The sequence below is a fragment of the Mustela nigripes genome, chromosome 3 (genome assembly GCF_022355385.1).
Source record: "Mustela nigripes isolate SB6536 chromosome 3, MUSNIG.SB6536, whole genome shotgun sequence".
Classification (NCBI taxonomy): Eukaryota; Metazoa; Chordata; class Mammalia; order Carnivora; family Mustelidae; genus Mustela; species Mustela nigripes.
The window spans coordinates 99241425-99253851 of record NC_081559.1 but is presented as its reverse complement, the minus strand read 5'-3'; the positions used below and the strand labels follow the sequence as shown (position 1 = coordinate 99253851).

At 36.3% G+C, this 12427-nt stretch overlaps 1 protein-coding gene across 2 annotated transcripts in view; it reads right to left on the bottom strand.

Moving 5' to 3' along the window:
* DPP10 (dipeptidyl peptidase like 10) overlaps positions 1–12427 on the bottom strand; it is a 599077-nt gene that overhangs the window by 91440 nt on the left and 495210 nt on the right. For both annotated transcript variants that reach the window (XM_059394419.1, XM_059394420.1), the window contains exons 9-10: positions 12037–12191; positions 4224–4321 (exon numbers count right to left, since the gene is read on the bottom strand). In XM_059394419.1, the coding sequence (XP_059250402.1) occupies positions 4224–4321; positions 12037–12191 (253 nt within the window). The remainder of the gene's footprint in view (positions 1–4223; positions 4322–12036; positions 12192–12427) is intronic.

Below are 12427 nucleotides of genomic sequence, written 5' to 3'. Positions count from 1 at the left end.
TGAATGCTGATTCTAGCTTGGAGACATATTTCTATTACACTTATAAACATGGGTTGTTATAAATCTATCAACCAGCCAAATAAACAATCAACAGACCAAAACAAATGATTTATAAATTCTAAACGAATCTTGCTCTTTGGAGTGGGAGTCAAAGAATACAGTTTATAAGGTACCTCAAGCCATAAAAGACCATCTTTCTATTTATCTTATAAATCTTCCTCCCTATTTAGGTGTGTACATACACGTTTAATAATTATTACGGCCACAAGGGTGATATTATGAGAGGATAAGAGATGAAGTTCAAGTTTAGTGGAAAAAAAGGAAGTCCCAAAAAAAAAAAAAAAAAAAAAAAAGATAAGGCTTATAACTGCACAAAGTAACAGAATATGATTCATTATTAATTGCCATATGCATATCTAAAGATAATATAAAATACCGAGGCTTAGATAATGAACAAAAAAAGTAAACAAGTAAATTATTACAGAATGAATGAATTATTTGGGTATACTGTTATTGAGAGCTTAAATAGAACATCAAATGATAATGGCTAGCTATGAACAAAACACAAACTCCAAAAAGAGAGAGCATTTGATGGTCTTTATTTTTTGTTAATCTTTTTATTTTTTTATAAACATATAATGTATTATTAGCTCCAGGGGTACAGGTCTGTAAATCGCCAGGTTTACACACTTCACAGCACTCACCATAGCACATACCCTCCCCAATGTCAATAACCCCACCACCTTCTCCAAAGCATTTGATAGTCTTAATAGGGCATGGGGAAAGTATGTTACTAATAAATCAATTAATGCATGTTTATACTTATAAACTTGAAAAAATAAAAAATGATCTGTATTTCTTGGAATTTGTAGGAGTTCTGTCACTAATATGAGAATAGTGCTACTAATACTGGTACCAAAAATTTAACTTATGCATTTTATATCTAAAATTTTTAAAATACAAAAAAAGAATCTGAGTTAGCTTAGGAAAATTTAAGAATAAAATGAGCATAAATTAGGAGAAAAAGGCAAATGAGTTAGAGAGGGAAACAGGCATTAGTTACCATGGAAAACTCCAGGTCCAAAGTATGCTAATGCAACTTAGTGAAGTGCGCATGAGAAAAATACGCAGGTTTGTAGAAGCACATGCATAAATAAGATAAATCACAGATATGTGTATGTAGATTTGTGTATGAGTGTGTTTGTGTGTTTGTATAGAAATAGAGAGATGGAAATGCGCGCACACACACACACACACACACACACACACACAGAAAAAGATACAGAGACAGATACAGAGATAGAAACAGCACCAGGCAGATACAGAACACTTTCTCATGTGGCTTCAGAAAAATCACTGTGTCCTCACATGGTCATCAACAACACATGCATAAAGTATAATAAATTTCTTATGGCAAATATTATTCTTAAATTATTTATATGGAATAGTCTTCATTTGCCAGGTCCATTCTCCAGTTCTCCCCACCTGCAGCCTCCACAGTGAGGCTGCCTTGCCAGTGGAAGGCCTCTGCAGGAACTTTCAAGTTTGGGAGGATAGTGAGTCCAGGGTATTAATTCCCAGGACCCACTTTCTACTCAGGTGTGGTTTGGCAATGACTGAATTGCTTGGTCTGTGGACAGCTCCTCCTTGGCCATCTGTTCAGCTACAGGCCTCCTCAGGATTCATAACTGAGTCTGGACCTCATTCTTTCAGTCCTGAGACAGTAGCAGTTTTTCTATTACATACTTAGAGTTGCTCTCTCATCCTTTGTGAGTTTCCCCTTAATTCTGCTCACATTTTTGTTAATAGTCCCTCAACTAACTGCATTTCACTTATCATTCTTGACTGTGTCATCTGTTTAATTTCTAGGACCCTGACCACTAAATTATAAAAAATGACATGCTCTTTTAGATCTCTAACTAGGAGAGCACAACAGTTTCCTAGCTAATTTCTAAATGGCTAATGTACTATGTATTAAATATTAGAGATGTTCATAATCCTAAAACAAAACCAATGAAAAAATGAGTTTGGTTTCCATCTTATGTGCAGTCAGATGAATGCAACTTTCTTTGATTTGCACCATGGATATATCTATTTCATTCATTTGTGTGATTCTGAGCCCATCTAAGTAACACCTATGCTCAGAGTGACTAAATGTGGATGATCTAAAATTCATTTATTACTCTTCTGTGAATTGGACCGAAACTTCCTACGAGAAACAGATGAGTAAGGAAATACATTTCTGTAAAACTGAGCTGGGGTGATATTTTAAAATTATCAATTTTGAAGTAAACCTTGATCTTGAGTTTTTCAACAAAAATCATACATTTTGGTATATTTCACATGCTGTAGGTGGCAGTTACATAAGACCCTGAGGGAGAAAAAGCAAAATTGTTCAGTGCATTGTATAGATAAGGTATTACTCACTTTCCCCAAACTGCAGACCAAGTTTATCATGAAACCAACATACTTGAATTACACTTAAGAGATTTTTCTTTACAATATTCTTCCTCACTCTTAATGGGATCTCATATTTTATTCTGTGTATTGGATTTATATCTAAGGATATGTGATACCTTTTTGCCATGGATGACTAAATTTATCATATTATATTTTGAATATTACAGATATATACTTAACTAATAACCCAATAAATAACAACTGGTTCTATCTTCAGAAATTTTTGTGTTTGGTGACAGTCTTGGGTTATAACATCAAGGTCCAGAATCACCACCTTTTCTTAAAAAGAAGCTGGATATTGTAAAGTTGATTTCTATTTCAAAGGTTTCAAAAGACTGAGGAAAACAAAAAATTACTACTTTAAAATGAGGTTATTCAGACCAGAGAGACGTAGAGTGACTTGTCCAAGCTCATGTAATGAAAGGGTGGCAGAGTTGTGACTCAAACACTCCAGGCTAGTGCCCTTTTCCTGTTAATTCAGAGCATTAAATGAATCAGAAAAAGATAAGAGCTCAGGACCATATAAAATACTAATGGCTTCCATAATTGCTTCATTTGTGACTAATCCTTCCATGTCTGGTAGTCTGAGTTCAGTATAGAGTTCCTATCTGATTTGGTCAACTCTACTGCATTCTAAATGTCAATTCCAAAAACCCTGTAAGGTCTTCCATCATGACTTGCATGAAATGGTCTATAACTAGAAAAAGGCTTTACTATATTCCTACCTCTGTTACCAACTAATCTTGGGGTTCTATTTTCTCTCTGGGCCTCATTTTTTCCCTCAATAATAGAAACAGATTGTTTTAGGTGGCTATGGGCGACCTTCCAGTGTAAGCAGTCCATAAATTTTTAATAACTTTAAAATTGAGAAAATTTCCACACACTGCAGGCTCCACTGTCTGTGAAAACCTGCAACTGTGATGGAATTTTCCAAAATATATCACTGGAACATTTGAGTGGAATTTGAATCAGTCCCCCAGCACTGATGGTTGATGGCATCAAAACAAAGCTTGAGCTTAGCCCCATATCACTCAATAGTTGAAAGTATTTTCCTAAATCAGCTACATATTCCATCACCAGAACAGTTGTAAAGTTTCAAAGGGTTGCACTAATTGACAGAATACTCCTGAAGTTTCAGATCACTCTGAATTTTAAAATCCACATGGTTATTTGATCCACTGTCTGCTACTGGAGATTTTACTAATACTAAAATTATGCTATGACATACTAAATGTGTTTTTTTTTTTCTCTTCATTCAAATTTCTTAGATAAGTAGGCTTCATATGTAGGATATTTTGAAACCACATCTTATTACATTATCCTACCTGGAGAAGAAAGCTAGGGAATTTCTCCCAAGCTATGGGGAGAATTTCTGCTGGAAAACCTACAAAAACTCTAAGAAAATTGTACTCTTTTAAATAGGACTATTTAAAAAAAAATGGAGGAACTATTCTCAGGAAGAACACTCAATGGAAAATGATCCTTTGCCCCCATCTCCTTGTCAAATCTCCTGCAAAAAGTTTAATTCTCAATATCACTACAATTTAGTCATTTTCTGGTGCTGCTAATCACCTTGAAACTTTAAATGCTCCCTGGGAACAACAAGAAACCCAGAATGAGTTCATTCCTGCACTAATGGGACAACCTCAGATTTAATTTCAAGTGGATTTGCTGAGCTGAACACATCTCTCTAAATTGCAACAAAATGATAATTGAAGTTAAAATAACTATTTCTAAGTAAAAGTAAAATGGAAATCGCATACCTTGATTTAAAGCTGTCAGGAGGCATGAGTTCCAAAGTATGAGTTGGTCCATATAGGTTTACAACATATAATTTGACGGTTGGGTTCATTTGACCTGCCTTTGAGAAAATGAAGATTGTAATACAAATATATTAAGCATTAAAATATATTGAGAAAAAAGAAAATGTGGTGTGATTCCTTTATAGTATTACGTTAGAACAGGGAAAAAGTTTAATTTCTCTGAAGTAGAAATGATTTTAAATTCAACAACCTGATTGCCTTCAATTGTTTTTGTAGATTGCTGTTTCTCAAGCATTTTAGTCAGACAATTAAAGGTGATGGAAAATCATGATGAGTTTATTCATTAGGCAGTGCTTCTGTGTTCTTTCCCTAGAATGACACCAGGAGGGCTGGCTTAACAAAACAACTAGTAGAACAAGCTGCTACTCACATTATAGGATAAGAAATGCAATGAGAAAAGCTGGCTAATTAAAAAAAAAAAAAAAAGTTGAAGAAGAAAAAGAAAGAAAAAGATTTGCCAATATGGGTGACACATGCTTAAAATTCCCCAATACCTAATCCATCCCAATGCATTAAAAATACCTAGGTTTCCTTTTTTTTTTAAATTAGATTCAGAGGTAGAATTCAGTGATTCATCAGTTACATGTAATACCCAGTGCTCATTATATCACGTGCCCTCCTTAATGCCCATCACCCAACAACCTGATGCCCCCTTCCCCTCCAGCAGCCCTCAGTTTGTTCTCTATAGTTAAGAGTCTCCTATGGTTTGCCTCTCCCCCATTATTATCTTGTATCTCCTTCCCTTCCCTCCAGTTCCCTTCTAAGCTTTAGTAAATACCAGATGAGGTGTAAGTGCTCCTTGGGAGGTGGTGGGCCACAGAGCAGTCTGCCTTCACTAAGTACATAGTTAGATGAGTGGAAAGACAGGGACAAGAATCAGTAATAACTAGCCCAGAACATTAGTATGCTTCTGGCTCATAGTATGTAATAAAGGCACTGCATGAATAATCTTACTAAATATCCTTACTTCCATCCTAAGAATAATTATAACCATTTTCCAGATGACAATGGAGAAGCTAAGCAAACGGTGGAAGGTAGATATCCCATAACCCGGGAAGCCACTATTTAAACCCAGGATGCTCTTCCCTGCTGTGCTTTGTTTGCTTCAGTTTGTTCCCAGGCAATGGCCTCCAAAGTTTTTCTAAAGATACTGTGAACTTGTAGGGGGCACAACAGGGACCTTTTACCAATACATCTCAAGCAATTAGAATGAATGAATAAGAGAATGTTAGCATGAATAAATAATGTAGAGAATCAGGTGACTGCTTGTGGGGCGCTGTGTTCCTAAACAAAGTGCTGATGTGTCATCGTGGAGCAGCGGATGTTTTAGGAGAAGACTATATGAGATGTACAAAGAAAGAGGCCATTAAAAGTGGGTTGAGTTAGAAGATGGACAAAAATCCAAGGGGAATTACAAAAGTGATTCTTTTAAAAAAGTGATTTAAAGATGAGAAAGAAAAATCCACATTCAAGTAATTGGCATTGACAAAACCCAAAGTTGAAGAGGACCAGAGGACCAGAAGCAACATAACACATTCCACCAGTAGTCCATAATAGCTCCTCGAGGACTATGTTGTTAGGCTAGTAAATACAACTAGTACAGAGGGGAAGGCAGAAGGATGAATGAATGGATCCCAGAGGATGTTCAGGGATCATCCCACTGTGTGATCCCATAACGATGGATCCCATAACTTTGTCCAAGCCTGCAGGACGTACAACACACACAGTGAACTGTAATGTCAACTGTGGACTTTGGGGGATTATGACGCATAGCTTCATCAGTTGTAACCAATGTGCTGCTGCAGGGAGTGGTGCTGATGATGGGGAGACTCTGCACGTCTGTGTGTGCAGGGGGCACATGTGAATTCTCTCTACCTGTCAGACTTGTGAACCTTAAGCTGCTGTAAAAATAGTCTTTTCTTTTTTATTTAAATTCATTTGGTCAAGGTATTGTACATCATTAGTGTTTGGTGTAAACAAAAATGACTGGCATATCTTTGGGGGTGCATCATACACAATTCGGAAGTTTTGAGCCAATGGAAGGAGTCAGGAAAGTCCTTCGCTACAGAAACACTATGCTATGAAGAGAGATTATGGAAATGGTTCATATAATGAAGGGATTCCTGGAAGATAAGCTATGATCCTGTCTCACAGAGAAGGCTCTTGTGTCAGATTTTATAAAGCTTTTCACTGTTGTAAACCCTTCAAGTGCATGGGCACATTTGTCTTGGGCAATTTAGCCTTCTACCACACAAAGGAGCTCCTTTTCACATCACTCCCATTTCAATTTAATTGCCATGAGCCTCCCTGAAAATCCTGGCCTTATCCATATTTTTTAATCTAATCATTTCTCAAGTTTGACAAGGTTTATTAAAAATCAGAGCCGGGACATAATATTTAGTAGTGCCATTGAAAGTGTTGATCTTTGACCAGTGGCTTTCATCAGCAACACCCAGAATCTTAGAAACAAATTCTGGGCCCCCCGCCAACTCAAAAATCTCCAGGTGTGGGCCTAGGAGTCTTTATCTTAACAAGACTATCAGATAACTATAATTTGTATGTAAATTTTATAAGACTCTGATATATATTTTTTCCAGTAATATATATTATTACTAGTACATAGAGTAATGCATACATGTCCAATAACATATGTTATCATATACATACATGTACACAATGATATATATTATAGCTCAGTGGTTATCAGAGGTGTTAGCCTGCATCAGAAGTACCCAAAGAGTCCCTGGGTGGTACAATCAGCTAAGCGTCTGACTTGATTTTGGCTCAGGTCAGGATCTCAGGGTTCTGGGATTGAGCCCCACATCGGGCTCTGCACTCAGTTAGAGGTCTCGTTGCCCTCTCCCTATGATCCTCCCTCCACTCACATTCTCTTTCTAGCTCTAAAATAAATAAATAAATAAATTTTGAAAAGGGGGAAAAAATTACCCAGAGGACTGGAGGGCTTGTTTAACAAGATTTTAACCAGCATTTCTCATGTCATGGGGCATGAAAATCTCATTTCTATAGTTTCCCAGATAAGGCTGATCATTCTGGTAAAAGTACCACATTGTGAGAACCAGTTTAGCTTAACCCATGAGTCAGAGAAACCTGAGTTTACATTTTGACTGCTATTTACTAAATATAGATCATGAGCAAGATGTTAAGTATTAATTATTATTATTATATTAATATATTATAAATTATTATATTATTAAATTATAAAATATTATAAATTAATATTATATTAATAATATTATTAATAATAAAGTAATAATCCTCAAGTATTATTTTATTATATTATCAAAAATAAGACAATACTTCACTGAGAATATGTCATAAGTCAAAAGTTTTGAGCCAAAGTAGGTTTCCGTTCTATAGCTATAAATATCTCATAATTCTGTTATGTGGACTAACAAAAAGATTATCTATAAAAGTCTTAAATTTTTAAGAAATATCTAAACTAGTATATAGTAGTGAATTAGAAGTAATTAAAACACTGACTTCTCTACTTGGTAAAAAAAAGTCTGCTAATTGTTAAAATCCTTCAATAAGCTCATTAAGAAAAAGAGAAATTTAATTAAGTTTGATGTTTCTGTCAGTTCTTATCAATGATTAATAATTTTATGACATCCTTTGTCAAAGACATATATGGTTATTACCAAATTGTAAAGCAGGGATTTTTTTGTTTGTTTTGTTTTGTTTTTAAAGCTTATTTGTTTCTGTATGCATATACCTGTAAAGGATTACTGATACCCCAGTTAGCTTTTACATGGAAACAAATTATAAAACTTGTGTACACATGTGGCCAATTTTAGACAAAAAATACACATCAGGCTGTTTCTAAAATTCAGCTGTCCAGCATTCTATAATCCCAATTAGATTTTTATCTCTCCACGGAGTTTTGAAATTAAGTGCACATTTCAAGTTCATTTGTACCTTTTTTAATATTTGGATCATTTCAATAGTTTGCAAATTAGAAGAGTTCATCTATTTGCTTTTTATAGTCACATTTGCCAGAAAGACTGCTTATCTACAGAATCCTTCCTCTATGATTCTGAAACACAAGCCTCAATAATAATTAACCTTATTTTACTGGCAACTAAATTGTCATTAAATGAGATAATGCTTTAATTAAGAAGATTAACCTGAGGTTACTGAGATAGAACTGTGCATCTCTTTTGTGCTGAATTGCTAATGATAGGGTATTTTATGAGTTCTGAATCATGCTGAATTAAGTAAAATACAAATATATTTGTTTAGTGTAAGTATTTCATTAGTAAATCTGACCACATTGAGTATTTGCTGCACTCATTTTAATCTAGTTTAATTTGAAGCACAGTTTAGTATGAACTCTATGAATTATTTCAATGTCAAAGTACTACTTTTTGGAATTTTATTGCAAAAGTAAGAGCAAATAAAAATAATACAGTTGTTGGTGGAAGACCTAGCAAATGTTTTGTTGTAAACCAGAAAATAAGACTTTTCAAAGTTCCAGTAGTATACCCAAAATGATACTGAAACGTGAGAACAAGGATCAAGCACAGATCTTGCTTTTTTGAGTCCTGTTGTCTTAAGTACCTGGGCAGGGATTTCCTACTAAAAACCTTCTGAGGACTTACGATTCTTTCTCTCGGCGTGGCACCAGGAATAGCTATCTTTTCTTTATGATTAACACTCCTCAATAGTAGTCACTGACACACATTCAGGACTTTCACATTGTATTACAAATCCCTCTCTATCTCTTTCGAAGAGTGAGACCGTCTAAGAATCCTATGTATATCCCACTACGTATATAGGTAAGTCATTAGGAGTAAATGGAGCAAACAGAGCTCCAGATGTATTTGTTAGCTTTCCAAGAAGATAATTTTGATTCCAGCTATGTTTTTGGAGATACAAATTAACCTCTGGTTGTTCTACAGAGTGGGACAGAATCAATAAATCTGAGTTATTTCCCTGTTCTCAAAATAACTATGACTTTTATAAAAGCACTTAGCCTTTTAGAGAGCTTCGTCTGTCCATCCGTAAGTACAGAAAATTGTGAAGAGGTCCAAATAAGGGGGGGGGAGTGAAAAGTCTCTCTGAAAATATGAAGCATATTATTAGCACACCTGATTTATGCAATAGCAAATATTTTTTTTTTAAGATTTTATTTATTTATTTGACAGAGAGAAATCACAAGTAGTCAGAGAGGCAGGCAGAGAGAGAGAGAGGAGGAAGCAGGCTCCCTGCTGAGCAGAGAGCCCCATGCGGGACTCGATCCCAGGACCCTGAGATCATGACCTGAGCCGAAGGCAGCAGCTCAACTGAGCCACCCAGGTGCCCTTCAATAGCAAATATTATTATTTATGGCTAGCTTTACTATTAAGAAACATTAAATAATTAATAAAATAATAACTTACTAATAACGAAGTGTCTAGGTTTCTCAACCCAGGATCCTCCGAAGTAAATTTGCTCAGACATTTCTGTTTGTCTATTTGTTTGCCTCAGTCTGTTAAAGTTAAGAGGCTCTAGGAGTGTCCAAGTTCAAGCACCAGCAGCCCCTAACTGAGAAGGCAATTTGAAAATGCACCTATGGCATTTGGTCTTATGTTGTGAGTCCTAAGATCCCCACTCCTCTTGGGAAATGAATTACAAAATGTTGCTCCTTCCCTGGGGCTGATTTTATTCCCTTTGTGCAGTTAGAAAACCAAACAGTCGTGTGTGAATATCGTGCCTGGTCACATATGCTTCTCACAATACGCTACTTCATTCTGTATTTAAACTGTCAGGTGAACCTTCATTATCATACATGAGAATTAATATATTTGAGAAGCTTTTTCAGTCATTTCTCGGGGGGAGGGGGTGCAAATACACTACAGAGGAACGAACTATCATTCATCAAACGTGACCAAATCTAAACTACAGAAGTGGTAAGTCATGTACATGAAGTACAGTTAAAAAATCTCTTGGTGACTATGGGTTTTTTTGTTGTTGTTAGGTCAAGTTGCCATTGTCTCCTGAAGATCCCTGAGTGTATATGCCCTCTAATTTATAACCAGAAAAGATAAAAAAAATAATATTTCAAAATTGGAGAATCAGATTCCTCTCAACCTTCTTGTCCTTCTCCGCTGTAAGCCAGCTGTTTAATACCACAGTCTATGGAAGGAAGGTGCGGTGGACAGGGGGAAAAAACATAACAACAAACAAGACGGTGCAGAATCTCACTGAGGAAACTCTATTCTTATCCCCGACTCTCTATATCCAAGGCTATCTTTCTTCCTTCCTCCCTCCCTGCCTTCCTTCTCTATTTAAGTACTTGAGTCTGGTGGATGACAGGAAGATAAGAAAAGTCATGCCTACCCTCACCATGCTTTCATAGAATAATCTATGTGATGGGTAATTTGTCCAATTCCATGCCCAGTTAATGTAATGAACAGGTTACATTACGGTATAAAACCTATCATGCTTGTGCTTGGGAAACAAACTACAACTCACTCAGAAATGGCTTAAAAGTAGCTTCTGAGGGCCCCCTGGGTGGCTCAGTCCAGCCAGTTAAGCATCTGCCTTTGGCTCAGATCATGATCCCAGGGTCCTTTGGCAGGCTCCCTGATCAGCGGGGAGTCTATTTCTCCCTCTCCCTTGGGCCCCCTTCTGTTCATGCTCTCTCTCACTCTCTTGCTCTCTCTCTCAAATAAAGAATAAAATCTCTTAAAAACATAGCTTCTACACTGAATTAGCAGCCACCTCTTACCTAATTAAGAGCTGAAATGTGTAAAAAAGTTTCCTAAAACATCTTTACATGATTCAAGCACAGAAGCCTCATTCATGAGTCTTTTTCTTTGTAATATAAACACAGGGGAAATGTATTTTTTTTTTTAAAGAGACCTTAAGTTATCAAAAATGTCACACCATAGGAAGAAAAAAAAAACATAACAGTTACAGTCCAGATGTTTTTGCAACCTGCTCCCTTCTTTGAAAATAGTTTTGCTCGCTGGGCAAGAGGTCCATGTTTGCCTGACGCAATAAAATAGTTCCATCTATCTTAGCTACAACCTGGCTGTGGCTCTACCCCCTCATGTTATAAAGTATGCTCCAGAATATGCTCTGACAAAATAATAACTGATGTTACTACAAATACAAATAAATTCTTTATGCTTAGTCTATCCTTTATTGGTGATTCTCTGTTTAGTCTATTCTTTATAGATATTCTTTATGCTTAGTCTATTTCTTACTGGGGATGCTTTCTGCTTTGTCAGTTTTCTATGGGACATTTATAATGCACATTAACATACAGTATATTAAGTGCTCTAAGAAAGCATCTGCAAGAACTTGGGCTTTATTTTTAACTAAGAAATTTCAAGTTATTTGACCATGGGACTTCTTCTTTCCTTATAAGGCCAGTAACAACCAGAACAAAACAAATGTTAACACAGAATGGACTTTGGAGAAACCTGTGACTTGGCATCAGTGTTGCCCCTTAACTTTTCTCATTTTCTTTCTAACTGGGAAGGTGGGGGAAAAAGAATGAGGGAATCAAAGAGAAAGAAATGCAGCAAACGTGGCAGTTGGGAAGCCCTGAATCGTCTCTACTTCTTCCTATCCGAACACTGGACAGGCTACTGCAAGTCCTGAAAGATGACTCTGCCAACCAGGAATGAAAAGCTTCCTTTTTTTTCCCCCCCTGCAAAGACAACTTGTTCATGAACCAAGGATACTATCAATCAAGTCACTAGTGCGGAGAAAGAGAACAAACGAGTACTTTCACGTTACTTACCTTAGGATATGGATACTGCTTTCCTTTGGGATACAACGCTCCAGTAAATCGAGGGATAACCATGTTAGGCACCAACGAATCATTTATCATCAGGAAGGCAAGCCTTTCTCCATCTGGTGACCACCAGTGGGCAATGTGAGAATGCAGAAGTTCCTCTAGAATAAATGAGTGTTATTTGAAACCAACTGTAGAGATGTGGGCTCAGTGACCCACAAACATCTGTCCTTGAAATCTCCATTGCACATATACATTTTTTTCTATATAATGTGTTGGATTTTATCAATGTTTTAGAGAATTCTGCATTTCTGGGCTCCCCTTTTAGTCACAGAACAAGCAGATGCAATGGCAGGAAAGAATGAAGCAATGAAGTCAGGATTTCACAGGCTGTCAG